Source organism: Lissotriton helveticus, chromosome 11 (assembly GCF_964261635.1).
Source record: "Lissotriton helveticus chromosome 11, aLisHel1.1, whole genome shotgun sequence".
Taxonomy (NCBI): Eukaryota; Metazoa; Chordata; class Amphibia; order Caudata; family Salamandridae; genus Lissotriton; species Lissotriton helveticus.
Genome location: NC_136072.1, coordinates 123,952,536 through 123,972,960, shown reverse-complemented (window position 1 = coordinate 123,972,960; position 20,425 = coordinate 123,952,536). Strand labels below are relative to the sequence as shown.

Genomic DNA, 20,425 nt, shown 5'->3' with positions numbered 1-20,425 from the left:
ACTGCGGACAATGTGGTAATGTTATCACTGGTGATCAATTCATGCATCCACACACTGGCCTTAGCATAAAACTAAGACATAATGCAGATTGTAACACGGAAGGAGTAGTATATGCGATTAAATGCCCATGTGGGCAGGTTTATGTGGGACGAACCAGCAGAAAAATTAAGACACGAATAGTGGAACATAAGAGTCGCATTAGGAATCACAATACTAACTCCTCACTAGCCAAACATTGGGTAGAAGCGAAACACACTATTCCCCAACTCAGGTATACTGTTCTAGAACGTATTGAACGCATTCCAGGAATGGATTTCAATACTCTCCTAGCTAGGAGGGAGACTTATTGGTTAAAGTCTCTAGGAACTGTGATCCCAAGAGGTCTCAATGACCATTATGAATTACTATGTTTCCTTAAATGATACAGGTGTTTCCATCAGATTGTAAGGGAGTACACTGAGATTCACTTTATACATTTTTTGTTATACTATCACAATAGTAGCATGTTTTCTGCACGTACTAGTACTTTCCTCTTGAGCACATATTTTTCTATTAGATTGCGTATTAGGGTTATACACTTCTATTCTTATCAGGATTCCTTATAGGTTTACTTGTGCTAATGTATCTGCTTTAGGTAATAGGCTATACCACACTTGAGATTTTTTTTAGTATGTTTTCGTCTTTTTTCTTCAAATTTTGATTTTCCTCGAATAATTAATATTTTTCCCATCAGTACCTCTCCCTTCAGTATTTATTCATAGAGGCTACAGCCTGTTGAGCGAGCATTCTTTCTTTTACATTACGTGAGTATCAGGGTGAACGGAGGACTCTATTTTATTGCATTCTCTTGAAGTCCGCTTTTAGTGTTTCTGCTTTCTTTAAACATCCGGCGAGTTCCGCACCACGTGATCAGATGGGCGGACTCGCGGCTCTGGCTTGAGTTTGGATGTCGGCGTTGGCGGCTACAGGTTGGTGAACGGACTCACATCCGACTTGTATTACCAAACCAGAGATGAATGTACTCTGCAGTTTCATTTAATATACTTTTGGTATCCATATATTTATTGTAGATTGACTTCGACTAAGTTTGGATTAACGGTTTGGCATTTTTGGCAGAATAGGTGGTAAGCTCTTTTTTATACTTCACAGCACTTTAGTCTTTTCACAATCTCACACCGTAGGTTCAACGATTTTCGCCCGTTAACTTTCAGGACACGGGACTGGTATAATTATCAGTGCTGGATAACCAGTTTGGACAATACGACTCGGGCGCTTTTCAGCTATAGTATGAACTTTTTTTAGTTGAACATTTTTTAGTTGAGCATGAAGCTTTCCAATCCGACTTTTTCTTTTGGTGTTAAGTCTCTATTCACATCACCTGTTACATTTTATTTGGGACAGTTTTAATTTGCATGATATTCACAGGATAATTTGGGCTTGCACTATTTTTTTCATGAATAATACACCTCTCTTCACATGGATGTATAATTATGTAAAGCATGGGGCAGTTTTCTCTAGCACAGGGGGTTCTTTCTCAGTGGCACTCCCAAGCGTCTTTTTCTCTGAATATTGTACTACCTATGTGAGAACTAGATACAGTTTCTTTATGTTGCTGTTTTGTAGATCACGTAGAATCGGCACGACAAGACGTTGACATTCCTTGAATTTTGTACCTTCATCTTCATATCATTTATCCCCTGACGAAGGGTTCATCTTGAACCCCGAAATGCATTGGGATTCTGGACATTAACTTGGTTAATAATCTATATGAAACTGTTTTCATTAGTGCATACAGCATGTGTTCTGGGAATATTATCATTGAATATTTTCAGCTATTTTTTGTTTATACATTATACAAAAGCAAAGTAATGTACCTTTGTATTACATGTTTTTTTATGAAAATGCAAATCATTGAAAATAAATGAAATTGGTTTATGCAGAAAAACCAAAGGTTTAAAATTCACTTTCAACTTTTAAAGGCCTTTGGCCCAGCAGCTGTGCCTCTAGCAGTCCAGGGTTTCCTTGGGCTCATATTTACACATTTGTTACTTAGTAGGGAGCAGGGCACGCACCCTTCAAACTAGAGGGCACGCCAAAACTTTCTAAAGAGATATATAGACATCTTTACAATTGAATACAGGTGTGCAGATTCACTCTACATAAGTTGACTATTTCAGTGTCATTGTCAGTAAGCCCCCTCTCTGGTCCTGTATCGCTTGAGTGCCTTGCTGCTGCTGGCTCTCACGAAGTGTGTGTGCTAAGTGGTGGCCACATTTGTCCCCCGCACATAAAAAGGCATGGCGCAGGTGAAGGGCTGCATACTCTGCCCAGTCTAGGACTATCGCTGCTAGCTGTGAGCGAGATGTCAAGAATTGACGCCAGACCCAGGTGGCCCCTGTCCTCTGGTGTATGTGCTCTGGTTCTTGTATTTGCTGGGAGAGGCCCTCCCTTTTTTTCTTCCGGGGTTTATTATCTGCTGCAGAAATTGCAATGAATTCACCCCGTATAACGGTTTTGAGTGCCTCCCACAGTGTTGCCATGCACATCTCGGGTGTGTCGTTATGTAAGTGGTAGTCCCCTATAGCTCGCTGGATTTGTGTCACTACCTCCAGGGGTTGTAAAAGCGTGTCTCTTAAACGCCACTGTCTAAAGGGGCACCCTAGAGCGGGAGCGACAACCTGGTCACCACTGCTGCGTGGTCCGAGACTGTTGCCGTGAGTATCTCCGTGTCTACTGCAAGTGTACGTATGTCTTTAGTGCCGATCAGATGGTCTAGCCTGACGTAGGTTTTGTGTACGTTAGAATAAAAGGAGTATTCCCTGACGTGGGGATGGGAAACCCTCCAGAGGACCACTAGGCCCAGTTCCCTCATCCGAGTTTGACCTTCTTTGGACAATGCTCCAGCCAGTCCATGTCACTGTGCTAACCTATCAATGTTATTGTCGAATACTAAGTTGAGACTAAGTCGTCGCCGCTGCCATCGTGATTGATGCTCCCCTCGGGCAGGGGTGGCAGCGCCTCTGCTACTGTCCACCCCGGGGAGATACAGACCAAACAGCCGACAGGCTTCTGAGAGGGAACGCAACTGCTGGAGCTTGCCTCCCCAGTGGAAGATGAGTCTAAAGGGATGGCCCCAGGAGTATGCAATATCCTGACCGTGGAGGTGTGCAGTGTCCGGGTGAAATTCCCTTTGTTTATGTAGCATGAGTGAGGCATGGTCTTCGAATAATGTAGGGGTTTGATCTCTGAATGTAAGTGGGTGCATTGCTCGTGCTTTGCGAAGTATCTCCTCTTTAGTTTGAAAATCAAGCACACAGACTATAATATCCGCTGGAGGAGCCTTGTTGGAGCGGGCTGGGCCCACTCTATGTGACCTGTCTAATTTGAGCTCTGTGTCCTGAGGGTTACCAAGCACATGGTTGGATAGGTCCCGCACATAGCCAAAGATGTCCCCTCCCTCTGCTTTTGACGCCACTCCTCGAATCCGCACATTGTTTCTGCCTCAAGGTCTTCCAGGTGGGATTGTAAGTCTATGTGCTGGTCCTGGAGTTGAAGGGCCTCCTGCTGTAATGCTGCCATTTCCTCGTCTCGGCCATCCCCTTTATCTTCCAGTGCTGCGACCCTATCCCCTAGAGCATCCACATCCTTTCTGGTCTCTTTGATTTCTTGTGTGAGGTCCTTCTTGACCATCTGTAGGTCCTCCCACAGGGTTGTAAACAGCAACTTTAGGAATGCGCAGGTCACTGGTTCTTCCGCCAGACTGTCCTCCTTTGTGCGGGGTGTCTCTCCCGCATAAAGGAGGCCATGTTACTGCTGGTAGGCCGTGTAAGCATATCTTTGAGGGAATGATCCTTCTTCACTCTGCTGGTGATCATTATCAATCACTGCTACCCAAGGTTACTTTTGCAATTTGCTTTGTGAATCTGCGGACCCCAGTCAGCAGTCTTGTCCACCGGGTCTACCTCCCTCCGCCAGTGCTGTGTTCTTCGTGTATATTCGGGGCCTGTTCTCTAGGCCCACGCTCTCTTGTGCGGACCAGGTCTGGGTGGAGCCTGGCTTATCAGGTTGCCTCGCCGTCTTGGGGTCTCTGGCTCCATTCTGTTCCCCTGCCCCAGTATTGGAACTTTCATAGATTCCCATGGCTTGTATCATTCTCATTCCCCGTCGACAGAATGAGAGTCTCGGTAACAAAAATAACATAGCAGTAGGTACAAAAGAGAAAGCAAAAAGGCCTAGGCCTCATTCCCTTTTGCAGCATATCCGCCTCTTTTTGTAAAAGAGACCAAAACTAAGCATCAGCCAATCAGAAGAGCCTCACCCCATAGAACCCTCCTGAAGGAACCTCAGAGCCTCAGCTTTTCTACCGCACGTTTTGCTTAGGGAGTCTCCTTTGAGCTCTGCTCATTTTCTACTCTTTTTAGAATTTCTTCAACTTTTTTCTTCAGGATTGTTAGGTGTTTCTTCTGAAATGTCTGACAAGGAGAAGAAGGCCCTCTTCAAGTCATGTTCCACCTGTGGCTACAAAAGGCTGTATGTGGAGGACAGGCATAAGGACTGTATATATTGCCTGTATCCGGATCATAAGGCTGCGGACTGCAAGATCTGCTGCACCTTCTCTTCAAAGACCCTCCGGGACCGTGAGGGTCGCCTCCTCACTTGGCTCCAGAAATTGAAGTCCAGAAAAGAGACGGTGTCAAGCGACAGTGAGGACTCTTCTTCAGCAACATCATCCAGAAGGTCAGTCAAAAGGGGTAGGGCTTCCCCTTCACCTTCTGTGGAGCGTCCAGTTAAGGCCTCAAAAAAGACCCCCCGTGAGTCTGAGGGCCAAAGCCCTGTAAAATCTCCTCACCACGGTGTAAAGGAGTGGGAAGGACCATCTACGCCTTCAACAGTGATGGAGACTGCTACAACTTTCAAGAAACCATCTTCTCTGTCATCTGAGAAGTCAGAGAAAAGCTCCAAGTCGTCGACTACGCAGCAGAAGGCTCCGTCGACGAAGGCGTCTAAATCCAAGGTGTTTAAAGTCGTACCATCGACGGGCTCGTCGACGGTACTGTCGATGTCGACAGGATTGTCAACGACGGTGACAGCGACGTCGACGAGGATGTCGACAGGGATATCGATGATGACAGCGACAACGAGGATTTCGTCGACGATGGTGACGACGACGGTGTCGTTGATGAGTGCTTCGACGGCGGCAGGATTGTCGACGACGCCCATCTCGTCGTCGACAGTCCGTCCGTCGACGGTGACTCTTCCATTGACGACAGGTTTTCCTATACCTTACTAAGACTTGCTGTAGGAGGCTCGCTGGACCTAAGAATAGTATTATTTACTATACTACTCCAGTTTGCACAACAGCAGGGAAGGTGTTGGATTCTAAATCTAACACCATTGCGCCCCCTACAGCAAGTCGTACTAATGACTTGCGATGTAATTGTATGCGTGGTAACAACAACGACTGTGTTGTAATGGTACCGCATTGTGGAGACAGAGTTGTAAACGCTGTTTCCCTTCCGATATTCCTGCAGAGTTACAAACCTGCTCTGCTTTTCCAGGCATCCGCAATGCAGGGGCTCCGGGAGCTTTTACGACCCATATAGTCTGGGGGCCCAGATGCAGGCATCCGATATGTAGTGGTGGCAGGCCCCACCCTCTGCCATGATGCACTGATCACCTCCGATATCATTCTGCAGCCTTGTTCCTGCACCTGCCCTCCTCCTGCTTCTGCCTTTCCCCAAGGCCCGGGCGCGGGACCCGGACCTGTGGCCGTCCAAGACCCCTTCTCGCCTCCCGTCAGGTATGCCTCTCGCCACAAGGGAGCAAGGAGCTGCAACTCCGGCATCGCACGCCCCGGCGGAAAGGTCATAGCGCATGCCCCCTGGGCCCGTACTAGGCAGTGGAATACCTCGTGTTAGCAGGGTTCGCCTTCGTCGCCGCCTCCATAGCTCATCACCGCTGGACTTCTCTGCACGTTGTCGGCTTCCGGCCTCTGGCGCTGCCTCGTCCCTGCTCCCAGCACAGCACCCTCCAGCCTGCCGGGCCGGCCTCGGATGTCTCGTGCAGCACCCGCCCTCTCTCTCAGCAATACCGCTATCACCCTTTGGTTGGGCCCGATGCTCTTACGGAGTGTCAAACTCGCTCCACTTTTGCAGGCATCCGGGCTGGAGAGGTTCTGGGTGCCTTTACGCCCAGTGTGGTGCAAAAACTCTGCATGGATGTTACTATCGGGCCGGTGGCAGGCAGGAGCGATGAAGCAGAGTGTCCTACCTCGCCACCATCTTGTCCACACCCCCGCACACCCTATTAAAATTAAAGTAACACATTAAACAATAAAAAACGTAATTACCTACATGGTACGCTCATACAATCAAAATCACAAGTCACAACCCACCAGAATATGCCAACATACCCACTAGAATATGCATATCCACACATAATTATATTGCACTACACTTATCATTAGACATCCATGATCCTACATCTACACAACCACCAATATACGCTCACAGGCCTCCTACCAGTCAACTAAACAGCCATGTTCATACGCTCACCATCAAACGCCATTGCAGCTGTCATCTTAAACCCATAGAAGCATCACTAAATGCCAACATGCATACTGTCATACATCCAAACATGCACCATAGTTCACAATCATCAGTGTACTCCTCAAGCCCACCATTCATTACATGCCAGCACATGGACCATCGTGCACTGACACAGTCACTATTTACCAATGCTATTTAGTGACACCGCAACTTATAGCCTCATTTAGAGTTTGGTTGGCAGAGTAGTCCGTCCCACAGACTTTTGGTCCATCTGCCTCATTTAGAGATGGAGAGACCATAAGCCTTCTTTTGACAGAGTCCCTGTTGGCTCCATCAGTGGAAGGTCCCCAACTCCTACAGCCTGCCCTATTTAGGGTGGACAATGTGAAGTCATATTTTTGTTTCTGTCTGTCACTGGTAGGAAACCCCAGACTGTGAGGGACACACATAGAAAATAATGACCCTACTCCCTGGTAGAAAACTCCCAGGGCATGGGGATCATCAGTTTTTTTATTTTTCTAAAACTAACACCCACTTCGGGAGAATGGTTTTGAAAAACAAAACATGATAAAGGTTTGGTGGACGGCCATAAAAACCAACAAGGACCGTCCACCAAACTTTTCGTTCTTCGAAGGAAATTGCCATCTCAGCGGTTCTTTTCAACCTACGGAAATGACTGCTTGGTGGGCAGTCATCTCTAAATTTGGTGGACGGTAGTCCGTCAGGTTGGCGGAGACAATGTCCTTGCCACCCTGGCAAACTGTACTGCGTTTGCCAAAACGAAAACAGGCTCCTAGTTAAGAAAATATACATCCTTTTACACACAATCATAAAAGGGATTGGCACATCGCTCTGCAAGCTTACTCAAGTAATAACAGCTGTGACAGAGCCACGATTATATACAGACATAACCATAGTTATACAGCAACACAACTAAAATCATTTATCCAAATATACACACCATCATGCATCCCATTGTGCACCCACATAGGCACCATTTAACAATGCTTAACAGTGTCACTTTAAAAACTTTCTCAGACCATCTGAGAACCGTTCATACACAAGCTTTATCAAGTAGTAGCAGTAATGGGAGTTAAGGCAGACCTAGAGTGATGGGGTTGGAACACAAGGTGAAAGCAGCACCTTCATTTTGGAACTTCTGAAATGTTTATTGCATGTGTGTGTATATGCTCGTGACCTCACCCTCAATGTGACAGATGCAATTCCAAAAGGTATACACAGTGTTATAGATCAGATTGTCAGGTTGGCATTAACACTACCATTAAGAGAAGAATGAATACAGTGATAATTTTGAGTATATAGTGTTATGAAAAGTTTCTTTCATGACACGTCAGCAGTGTTTCTTTATAATGTTTTAAACTCCTATATGATTACTTGTCTCGTTGTCTACCATTAAAAAATACTAGTCATTGTTGCAGGTCTCTCACTTCCCCAAAACAAAATGTTCACTGCACACTGTTGCACTTGTAGCTTTATTTGAAAAAGAAATAAAAGTACATTTTTGTTTCCCTTAATGTTTAGGTTAGTTAAAGAAATTGTTTGCAAGAAGACAGGTTGGGTGCCATCAAGTTTGCTGTATCCAGCAGAGGGAGAGTGTAAGAACTCAAGTAGTGAATCTAAAACAGGTAATAATGTTTGAAAATGAATTAATGTTGTCTGTTGCTAATTTATAGGATTCCCCTTAGGTTTTTTCGGTTCCATAAATGTTGATAGGATTTACGTGTTCCAAGTTATATAGGAAGGCTGTTTCTTTATGAAACCACCAACCTTGGTGGAAAGATGAGAAAGGCAGACGAACAGAGTCCTTGAAAGTGTTCACAATAACCATTGTCATGTCATTCCTCATTGTCAGGCAAAAAATCCTTGAAAAAATGGTGTGCACAGCAATATTCAGACACACATTCGTTCGCTGTTGTCCATCCATCTCATTGCATGATCGTTGTTTCGTCTGTACAGCAGTAAATCTGTTAGATACTTCTAGCCGCAGATTCCTTACCTTAGTCTTATCTCCAGGTGTCAGAATGGATCCTGAAATTTTTGGAGCAGTACTCCTGCACGCTGGTAGGAAGTCTAGTTCAGTTCAACTTGAGGTAATCCGCGCTCGAGTGACATTCGCGGTGCCTACATAGGCACCACCCTAGTGTGCTGACATGAGTTCTTTTCTTTCCACACCAATCAACGCAGATCCGGAGGGAGCTACCCCCAATCAATTTTTGCCTGATTTTTTTGACCTTTTGTCGTTTTTGGAGATTTTTCTCCTGGTGTGAAAGAGATGTCCACTAGAAAGGCTGGGTTCAAGTCCTGCATCACCTGTCACTGACTGATGTTGGTGGAGGACCTACATCTTGTCTGCCTTTGGTCTTTTGAAAGCGACCACAACACGAAGACCTGCGTCGACTGCCGCGCCATGCATGCCAAGGCCTTAAGCGAGTGATCCTTGATGCTGCTTGACGATTGACGCGTGATGCCTCAACGGTCTTGATACTGGTCGAGAGGAAGTGCCCGGGATCGATCACAGAGCCATCGATCTTCATCACAGTGGAAGTCGTCCGGTAGTTCGGGTAAGAAGAAGAGTAAGAAGTTGAAGAGGCTTCAACTTGACCCACTGTCCATTAAAGTCATCCGACGAGACGAGGGAGTGTCGTCATTCAAGGTTTGGCTCAACTCCAAGAATTTTAAGACACCATTCACCTCATATATGGGCCACCCATTCTCGCTGGGGCGCCTTCGTGAGGCACCCCTAACTGGTTCCCCACTGCCGGGTTTGACCCCGGCGCCAGTCAGGCCTCTTGGATCCACGGATGGATCCGACCAGTGCCAGTCGTACCACCTCGACAACAACGACAGGAGGGGATGTAACATTGGAAGGGGGAGAGAGGCAAGCAACAACATCATGGGAGCAAATAAGAGCGACTGGAGGCAGGCTGGTGCCAGCAACAATGTGGGAGGCTACAAGCAACAACAACAGCAAGGAAGTAACAATGATGGGGAAAGCAACAGGGCGAAAAAGGACCTCAAACTTAGCAATGGAAGAAACTAATAACGCAAATAATCTGTACTTGTTCCATGCACCAGGGAAGTGACAAACACACGAAGAACAAGCATTTGCAATGCAATAGGTCTCGCACTTTCGGAAGTTTAAGCTATTGGCCTTGTGTCCCAGGGGGGCGTCGGCTATGCTCGGCTCCGGGGCTTCTACTTGGTCCCAGGGGGGTGAGGACAAAGAAGATACTGAGTCTTTTATAAGGGAACGTAAAGAGGGTTTTATTTTAATGTAGCTACGTCTCTGTCGACTCGTTAGTCGTTCACGAGCAAATGCGGCAGAGTCAAATGTGGGTTTCCTCGAGGTCTCCAGGATGCTTCTCGGGACACCTAGGACGGTCTTCGTCTCTTCTCCTCTCTCTCTCGCCGGGACATGAAATCAAGAGAAAAGAGAGAACTCGTCAGTCCGTCGCTTGTACTCTCAGGAAGGGGGCCGGGGGTGAGGGACACCAGTGAGGGTGAGAACTTGATACACTCCGTGCAAGACCGTGCTCGTGAGGGGGGGGGAAGAGTGCATGGAAGGAATCCGGCTACAGGTGCTCACTCTCACACTCAGTCCGTAGGTTGGACCCTTTGAGCCATCCAACCCGCCACGTGGCCCCGTACCTGTTGAAGCCACGCCCCTCCCGTGGGTGCGTGGCAGGGCGAGTCGTGGGACCGTTGGCCTCCGGGCTTCGTCTCAGGTCCGGAATTCTCGTCGTTTCGTCCTTGTTCTCCCTCTCGCTTTCGGCTGGTCGGCTGCTGCTTCGGTTCTCCTGCTTCTTCCTCTTCCGGGTCGTAGTCCGTCCACTCCCTGGCTGGGCTCTCTTTTGACCTTCCTTCCGGGTCGTCGAGGGGCGGAGCTACGCCCGCCCAAGATGTTCTCTTAAAGGGATCGCCGTCCTCGTCCCGACTGGGCCAATGGGATACCTGCCCTTCGATCCAACTGGGGTCCGGCCGCTGTAGAGAGTGAAAAGCAGCAGGTAACAGGGGAGTAGACTCCCACCAAGCACAATGTTCGCTGTTCGTACTGCATGCCCCGTCACACCTTGTAAATGACAATGCGTTTTATTAATGTTTTAAAAATCAAAACATAAATAAAAGGCATTGTCATTTACAATGGCAATAGCTCAAACTCCCGAAAATGTAAGACCTATTGCATTGCAAATGGTAGACATCATGGACAATGGGAGGGAGGGCAACTGAAGTTATGAAGGCATGGACAAAGGGAGGGAGGGCGGGGGTGTTAGGCTTCCTATTCATTCCAATGGGCCTACAGGCCCATAGGAATCAATGGGAATTGCATGCGCAATTTGCGAGTACCAAACAGGTACTGGGAAATTGTGCATGCAATTTCAAGAGTGCCGAAAGGACACCATGATGCAACCCTGAAATTGCAATTTCAACACCTGTTGTACACAAACATGCCCCTAGGACATGTATGGGTGCAACATAGAACTTTGAAAAAAGCACTTTTGTGCATTTTTCAAAGTTCTCGCAAGTTACCATCAACTTTGAATTTATGGTAATTTGCGTTTCTTAATTGCGAAATCGCAATTTTTGGGGGGTTGTTGCATTGCATTTAGGGAATCGCAATTTGCGATCCCCTAAATGCAATTAGAATTTAAAGAATCACAATTTTAGCAATTCCTTAGATAGCGATTTTTGCATTTGGGATGATGCATCCTGTAATATCGTGACATGTGCCGGGCACTAGGACCAGCACATGAGGTTAGAAAGTGGGAGGGGAGCTGAAGAAGGAAGAGGAGGAGTGAGGGGCGTGAAGAGGAAGGGGCAGTGCAGAGTAGGGGACCAGAGAAGGAGGAGGTCACGGAATAAAGCTCCTTTACAGTACCTCATGGTGTCCGTGTCGTTTCTGCCTGGGTGACGACACTACAACTGGCGACGAGGGCTGTGGATCCCTGCGTGCTGTCTGTCTGCACTCCGGCGTGTGCTCCGCCGTCAGGTGCCGCGCTGAGCTGCGAGCCGGGTACCCACCCCGGTCGCGCTGAATTCGCCGCGTACGCTCCGCTGCCCTGGAGCCGGGGTCTGTGCCTCTGCGCGCTGGGAGCCCACCCCGGGCGCGTGAGAGGGAGGAAGTTCGTGTTGTCCACGACGAGCACCGGGAGCCCACTCCGGTGCGTCTGTGTGGCCGCTGAGGATCACGGCTGTCTCCCACGTCTGCCGCCTGCGTGCGACTGGAATCCCAGGTCTGGACTTGCACATTGCTGCTTTACTGTTGATGGTGCCTCTCTGCTTGCCGGGCGCTCGAAATCTCATTGCAAATGAGATCTCGCTGGTGGCCATCTTTGAGTCAGGCACCTAGACCAATCCCCTGCGAGCTAAGCCAGGTGGCCATTTTGAAGTAAGGCGGTTCTCAGAAATTCATCAAGCATTGGCAAATGCAACTTGGAAGTGTCAAAACAACGCCTAACTGCTGCAGAAGTGAATATTTGAGGCTGTTAGCTTGCCTGGTTGTCTACACCTGAAGGATGTACCTATACATATTAACACTGTCACGTTTTCCTGGCCGCAGAGTGCTGTTGTGCACAGGTGTTTTCGTTCTTTTGGGTGGAGCTCAGTTGGTGACTGCAGTGTCCTGCGATGTCTGGATCGCCAACAGCTCATCACAGTCATGCCTCGGGAAGTGCCTCCACCACGCAGGAGTCGCCTACGCCCACAGCGCACGTGGGCGAACCCCGACTTGGACTGCTTGGGGTCTCCTTTTTACGCCCACCGGAGCCTCTGGTGCTCATTTCGGGTGGAGGTATGGGTCTTCGCTGGCAGGACTGGCTAGAAGATTTCGAAGATTTTATGAAAGGGTCTCATGTGACCGAGGAGGAACAACGACTGATTGCATTACGCAATCTAATTGGAAAGGATGTTGGTCAGATTATAAAGGAGCTCCCAGCTGACGCTGCCTCATCATATGTCAATGTGCGGGATGCATTAAACAGGAAATTTCTTCACGGAGGCACGCATAGACAGAGCAGCGACTGCTCTCAACGGTACCCTGCCACCTTTTTTTAAATTGTTGGGAAACTTACTTTTAAAAATTTGTATTTGGCGCTATTGCCTTTTTAGACCAAAAATACCCTGAGCACTAGCAACTCACCCGCACTCCTACCTGCACCCTTGAACACCCGGCTTCCCGCGCCTCCCCGGTCCACCACAGGATTTCTCCCGATTGATGTGGAGGGAGGAGCGGAGCTCCGAGCACTTCCGGGCTAGAGGGGAGGAGGGGGCGGACCTCACCGGCAGCACCCTACAAAGCCTGCCACTTCGCACTCACACAGCGGAGGCACGCACAGACAGAGCAGCGACTGCTCTCAACGGTACCCTGCCACCTTTTTTAAAATTGTTGGGAAACTTACTTTTAAAAATTGTATTTGGCGCTATTGCCTTTTTAGACCAAAAATACCCTGAGCACTAGCAACTCACCCGCACTCCTACCTGCACCCTTAAACACCCGGCTTCCCGCGCCTCCCCGGCCCACCATGGGATTTCTCCCGATTGATGTGGAGGGAGAAGCGGAGCTCCGAGCACTTCCGGTCTAGGGGGAGGAGGGGGCGGACCTCACCGGCAGCACCCCATTTCACCAGATGATTCTCACCGCGCGCAGCGGGTGCGCCGCCGACGCGCCAAAGGCAAGGCCGTCTGCGCCCTTCCGCGGCTGGCCAGGGGCCACTCCCCCTGTCCGGTCGCCCGTCCACGTCAGGAAATACAGCCCACGTCTCTTACTCAAATTAAAGAGGAATGCACTCCCCTCGTGCCACTCGTCTTGGGACCCAGCAGAGCAACATGCTACCTGCAGTCAGTGTGGGTTTCAATTTCTACCCGCACCACTAATCCAAACATGTCAATACTCTTTGTACCTCCTTAACTGCAGGTCCCTCCCTAAGCACACCCATGAAATCTCAATACTAATTGAGGAATTAAAACTAACCCTGGGCGTAGTGGGCGTAGTGGGGCTCCGCGGAGCTACGCGGAATGGGCGAGAAGCTACGCCCACTCCCGCACTCGGCGTAGCCCCACTACGCACCTCCCTCCCGCTCTCCCCTACATACGTTATTTAAGCAACTAACCTTAATAAAACAATTTTAAAGCACTTACCGTGTCCGGGGCTCGTCCGGGGCTCCCTCTTGAAATAGCGTCGTCCTGGATACCAATGCGCATGCGCGGCCGGCCGGACAATGGCACCGTCCCACCCCCTTGGAAGCAAGCCATGGTCAAAACCCTTCTAAAAAAAATCAAACCTAGATCAGAACAACCCCTCCAACTACTGACCCATCTCCCTACTACCCTGGCTCAGTAAAAACATGTCAACGCAGTATTGACAAACTTTCTGGAGTCAAACACTAGACTAGACCCATCCCAGACGGGCTTTCGTCCCCTCCATGGGACCGAAACGGCCCTGGTTGCAGTGACGGAGGAGGCGAGAAAGATCTTGGACAATGGAGGCTCGACAGCCATCATTCTCCTTGACCTAAGTGCCGCCTTCGACACTGTAAACCACAACATCTTACTCCACCGACTCAGCGGGATGGGTATCTCTGGAATGGCAATCACCTGGCTCAGGTCCTTTCTCTCTGACCGCTCCTTCCAGGTATTTGAAAAAGAACACACCTCCCCAGCAAACCTCTGAACTGTGGGGTGCCACAGGGCTCCTCCCTAAGCCCCACCCTTTTTGTTGTTTACATGAGTCCACTGGCTGAGTCGTCCGCCCCTTCGGAGTAAAAATTGTCACCTACGCGGACGACACCCAGCTAGTGGTAGCTCTAGATCCCCCCCTTAACTCACACCATGGCCTGTACAAATGTCTGGAAGCAGTCACCATATGGATGATATCCTCCTGCCTAAAATTAAACGGGGAAAAAACTGAGCTTATGCTCCTGGGAAACACCATTGACAAGACCATAGATCCAATCTGGCCCCCCTGTCTGGGTCCTCCCACTCCACCCAAAGAATCTATCAAAAGCCTCAGCATATGGCTCGACAAGTCACTCAACTTCAATCACCAGGCGGCCAAACTATCCGCCACCTGTTTTGGTCTCCTAAGACTGCTGCGCAAAATCCTCCCTTTTCTTCCCTTTCATGCCAGACGGATTATGGTACAAGGCCTAATTCTATCCCGTTTGGACTGTGGGAACGCCCTATATCTCGGGGCTCCCCAGTCCACCCTGAACAAACTACAAATAATTCAAAACTGCACAGCCAGGACCCTCCTCCAAATCCCCGGCGTGTCTCAGTTAAGGCCCGACTAAAAGACCTCCACTGGCTCCCAGTAAAGGCAAGGATTGAATTCAAGGTTATGTGCATCGCCCATCGGTCTTACTGGGGAACAGGTCCCATCATCAACCGCCCCCTTATAACCGCTTACCACCCTAACAGACATCTTAGATCAGGATCCTCCTACCGCACCACAATACCCCGATTTAAGAAAGCCAGATGCCGCTCACTCTCTTACAATCTCGCCAAGCTTTGGAACACCCTCCCCCTCACACTCAGATCAGAGCCTAACCTACTGACTTTCCGAAAACTCCTGAAAACCTGGCTTTTTAACAAATCTGAGTAACTTTCTGCGGCTCTCTCAGGCCTGACCTCTTGCAGCGCTGGGACGCCTTAGAGTAGCCACCGCGCTGTACAAATCATCTTTTCAATTCATTAATTTCATTTCATTTCATTCCATTTCGCAAATGGAACGTCGACTATGAAAGATACACATTTAATCTAGCTGCTCAAGAAAAAGATGAGCCCATGAACACCTTCATCACACAACTGAGGCGTTTGGCCCGCTATTGTGAATTTGACTCGTTTTCAACGGAAGACGCCCTGCGTCTGAGAATCATAGAAGGGTGTCAATCTGACTCACTACGTAGACGCCTATTAAAGAAAAGCTACTCCCTGGATAAAATAGAAGAAATGATGCGAGTACATGATCAGGCAGAAGAACACGCCAAGAAGATGGAAGCTGGAAGAGGTGAAAAACTAGAACAAGCATTTCGCCTCCAATCACGCAACAACAAGAAGTCATTCCCCGCACGACAGCGATCATCCAGATCCAAAGTCTGTTCTCACCACGCAAATCGACGATGCCACAACTCAAGTCGCTCAGATAAAAGACAAGAGAGTCAACTCAAATGTTATCGCTGCAGGTATGATTTCCCTCACACAGAGACATGCCCCGCAGTGGGTCAAAAATGCAGAAAGTGTGGCCGTGAGAACCATTTCGAGAATGTGTGAGGAGCTTCTCGGACAGACACCCGCAGAGGCAATTACAGACAAACTAAGCAGTCCAACACTCGCCACCATGCCAAAGCAGTGTGGGACTATAGAGATTCCTCAACTGGCTCGTCGTGGTCTAGACGACAATCTCGTGAGACGTATCGATCTCAAAGATCACAGTCCAGTGAGTCAAGGTCGCTGTCACTGATAGATAGTGATGAGTACGTGTGCATGGTTGCAGATCCGGACCGGCTGAAGAAATACCCGCGACTAGATCTGAAAATTGACTCTCACTGCGCCAAATTTGTCCTGGATAGTGGAGCATCTCTTAACTATATCTCCGTCGCAGAGTACAAGACGATGAAAACACCACCAAGACTACATAAAGCCAACATACGGGTGTATACATGGATGTCAAAGAAACCCCTTTCATGTCTGGGATACTTCCCAACCAACCTCACGTACAAAGACAGAACTATTCCAGCCCACATTCACATCATTGATGGTCCTGAAGCAGACTGTCTCCTTAGTCTGCCCACAGCAGAAAGGCTCCGACTAGTAGACATTTTGTACAAAGTTGATGATGAACCAGACATTGTGCACAAATTTCCAAAATTGTTCACAGGGCTCGGGAAACAGACTCACTGCAAAGTTCGATTACACATCAATGAACGAGTAACTCCGGTTGCCCAACAGCACAGGAAAATTCTATTTCCCCTTCAACAGGCTGTCGAAGAGGAATTGCAAGACCTTCTCCAAGCCGACATCATTGAAAGGACGTCAGGACCCACTCCTTGGGTCTCTCCGGTGGTTGTTGTACCCAAGAAAGGCTCAACCAACAAAGTGCGCCTTTGTGTGGACATGAGAGCGCCTAACACCGCTATTGGGAGAGAAAGACACCCAGGACCTCATATCAGTGATATGATTGCGTCACTCAATGGGGCACAGATATTTTCCAAATTAGATCTCAACAAAGGATATGACCAACTGGAACTTCATGAAGTCGAGATACATCACTACTTTTTTGACCCATCAAGGATTATTCAGATACAAGAGACTCAGTTTTGGGGTTTCCTCGGCCGCCGAGATCTTTCAGGAGGCGGTTAGAAAAGTGATTCATCATGTGCCCAACACTCTCAATTACAGCGATGACATCTTGGTTTATGGAGCCACCATGCATGAACATGACACTGCGCTCGATCGAGTATGTCACGCTCTATTGGAGGCCAACCTTACGCTTAACAAGGACAAGTGTGAATTTCACGAATCTACACTGAAATTCTTCAGACGTATCTTCTCAGGCGCCGGAATGAAGCCTGATCCAGACAAAATTGCTGCACTGAATGACACACTGAAGCCTAGAGATGCGGGAGACGTGCAGTCCTTTCTGGGCATGGCGAGCTATTATGCACGCTACATTAAAGACTATGCCACAATTAGCTACCCCCTGAGGAAACTGACCAAGCAAGGCCACCCATTTCAATGGACCACAAGATGCGATCAAGCCTTCCAAGCAATTAAAGGAGCAGTTGAATCTGCCAACAACCTGGCATACTTCAATCCGAAAAGAAAGACTGAAATCACAGTGGACGCGAGTCCTGTTGGACTGGGTGCTATACTAGCTCAGTATGACCATGACAGTGATCAACGGTATATTGTCGCATATGCCAGTCGAAGCCTTACGGGCACAGAGCGTTCATATTCCCAACCGGAAAAGGAAAGCCTGGCGGTCATCTGGGCCTGTGAACACTTCCATATCTTCATATATGAGAAACACTTCACGCTGATAACGGATCACCAGGCGTTGATAACAATCTTTGGAAACCCCCGAGCCAAAAAGCCACCCAGAATAGAGCGCTGGGGTATTCGCCTTCAGTAATACACCTACACAATCATTCACAAACCGGGAAAGGCTGCTAATCCTGCGGAATACATGTCCCGACATCCCAAGGCGAAATGTGCATCCAATCCATCTCTAGCTGAGGAATACATTCACTTTGTTGTGGCTCAAGCCAGACCACTGGCAGTCCCCATGGAAGCCATTCGTGAAGCTACAAATAACGATACCACTCTGCAACGCGTCAAACATCTCATCCAGACGAACAACTGGAGACAGTTGGACAAGCTCCGACCGAACAAGCAGAGTAACGATCATGAACTGTTGTCCTTCAGACACGTGAAAGATGAGCTGTCTTTCACCTCGGATGGTCTCATACTGAGGGACAAAATGATCATCATCCCGAATCAGCTGTGACAAGGAGTCATCAATTTAGCGCACGAAGGGCATAGAGGCATAGTAGCCACAAAGAGAGACTTGCGGGAATGGGTCTGGTTCCCCATGTTGGATCAGATGGTGGAACTAACCCTGAATGACTGCGCACCGTGTCAGCTAGTAAGTCGAGAAAACTCACCAGCTCCGCTCCAAATGTCTGAACTGCTGGAGGGCGTCTGGCAACATGTCGCAATGGACTTCTTTGGACCGCTACAATCTGGCAAGTATGTCTTGGTTATAATGGATGAATACGCTCACTTCCCAATTGCACATCTCACAACGTCAACTAGAACGTCCACGGTCATACCCATACTCGATGAGGTCTTTGCAGCATAGGGCATACCCAAGGTAGTGAAAACAGATAATGGCCCCCCGTTCCATTGACAAGACTTTGCTGAGTTTGCTAAACATGTCAATTTCAGACACCGCAAAATTACTCCTCTGTGGCCCCAGGCCAATGGAATGGTCGAAACGTTTATGGCCACGTTAAAGACGACCATTCAGCAGGCCGAGCAGTCAAAGAGTGATGTGCAAGTCGCTCTAAATGAGGTGCTATGGGCCTATCGGACCACCCCACACAGTACTACTGGCAAATGTCCGGCAACTCTGTTAGGCCGCACTGTATGCACCCGAATGCCCGTGTGGGAAGATGCAGCGAGTGAGATGTCACCTTACTCTGAGTGCGGCGAACTAGTAGCAACAGATAAACGGAAAAAGGAAAAGATAAAGGGATATGCCGACCGACAGAAGAAAGCTGTGCAGCCCTCCATCCATGAAGGAGACTGGGTGTTAGTGCGACAGGACCAACAAAGGAAAGCAGACTGTCGCGATCATCCATGTCCGCTGCTAGTGACGAAGCAAAAAGGGACTATGATTACAGCTGAAGCTGAAAATAAGAGTCACTAGGAATGTGACACATTTTCAGATATGCACACCCAATGTCCGAGAATCATTGACGGCACCCCACAGCATAGAGCCAGGAGATGCACCTGAGGAGTCAACCAGTGGATTTCGACCTCCCACAGCTCTTGAGGCCAGAGATCAGGCGCCTCAAGAGATCCCTCTCCGGCCGCAACGAACACTTCGAAGACCAGCTCGACTAATTGAAGAACTGTAACTATGATGCTTGTTTTACTGTTAACTTAGCATGCCTGAACATGTTAAATAGTTACATTTGTTAAGGGAGGGGGAGATGTAATATCATGACATGTGCCGGGCACTAGGACCAGCACATGAGGTTAGAAAGTGGGAAGGGAGCTGAAGAAGGAAGAGGAGGAGTGAGGGGCGTGAAGAGGAAGGGGCAGTGCAGAGTAGGGGACGAGAAAAGGAGGAGGTCACGTAATAAAGCTCCTTTACAGTACCTCATGGTGTCCGTGTCGTTTCTGCCTGGGTGACGACATTACACATCCCAAATGCAAAAATTGCGGTCGCAAACGGGCAGAATCTTCCCCTTCGCGACCGCAATTTACAATGATGCATGTGGCCCTAAGCCCCCATTACATTAACAATATGTCTTGTAATGGAGAGCGCACGTGCTGTCTCATGCGAGACTTAACAAATGTCCCCTTGGGTCGGTCACACCATGCACCGCGCACACTCCTAGTGAGTGAGCCCAGGCTGCCCCCCGTTCCCGCCAAGTGCCGCCGCTGCCCGCAGCTGTGATCCTGGTACACCTCTGCTGCTGATCTTGCCGCTGTGATCCTGGTACGTTGCTGTTGCTGATCTTGCCCCGCTTGCGCTGCGATAGTATTCTCCCTGTGTACATTTGCTTAGTTGTCTGTATCTCTCCCTTTGCCCCGTGTTGTTTAATTTTTGCGTTTGTTGTACTCTCCCTCTGTTCTCCCCTTGTCGCACCCAGCCCCTGCCGCGCTTCCCGCCACCCCCCCGCTCCCCGCCGCTGCCCCCTGCGGCCCCGCCCCCTCACCCCTAGCGCCCTTCCCATTCGCCGCCCCGCTCCCGCCTCCCAGCTGCTCCTCCCTCGCTCCACCCCCCCCCCCACTCTCCACATATGGCAGAGTGGCAAACGTGCAGCGTTGACGCGCAGCGGGCGCGCCCTAAGCGCGCCGAAGGCGCGCCAAGGGTAAGCCCGTCTGCGCCCGTTCCCGCCTGGACCGCGCCCAGTGCCAGGACCCCTGGCCCCCGCCGAGGCAAGACGACCCGACAGACCTACGACGCCGCCGCCCTCAACGCACTCAACACCGGCCGGATCCCTGGATGCTACCGAGCCACCCCGAGACGCACCCACGGACCCTTCGGCTGCCACTCCTGCAAGTTCTCCTGCAGCCGGACCTGCACCGCACCCACCGAGAAGAGCACCAGCAGCAACCACCTGAAGTGC

At 49.2% G+C, this 20,425-nt stretch overlaps 1 protein-coding gene across 4 annotated transcripts in view; it reads left to right on the top strand.

The window, feature by feature from the left end:
• The window catches only part of MCF2L2 (MCF.2 cell line derived transforming sequence-like 2), a 2,082,183-nt gene that overhangs the window by 2,043,243 nt on the left and 18,515 nt on the right, over nt 1-20,425 (top strand). For all 4 annotated transcript variants that reach the window (XM_078665987.1, XM_078665986.1, XM_078665989.1 and 1 more), the window contains one exon: nt 8,091-8,194. In XM_078665987.1, the coding sequence (XP_078522113.1) occupies nt 8,091-8,194 (104 nt within the window). The remainder of the gene's footprint in view (nt 1-8,090; nt 8,195-20,425) is intronic.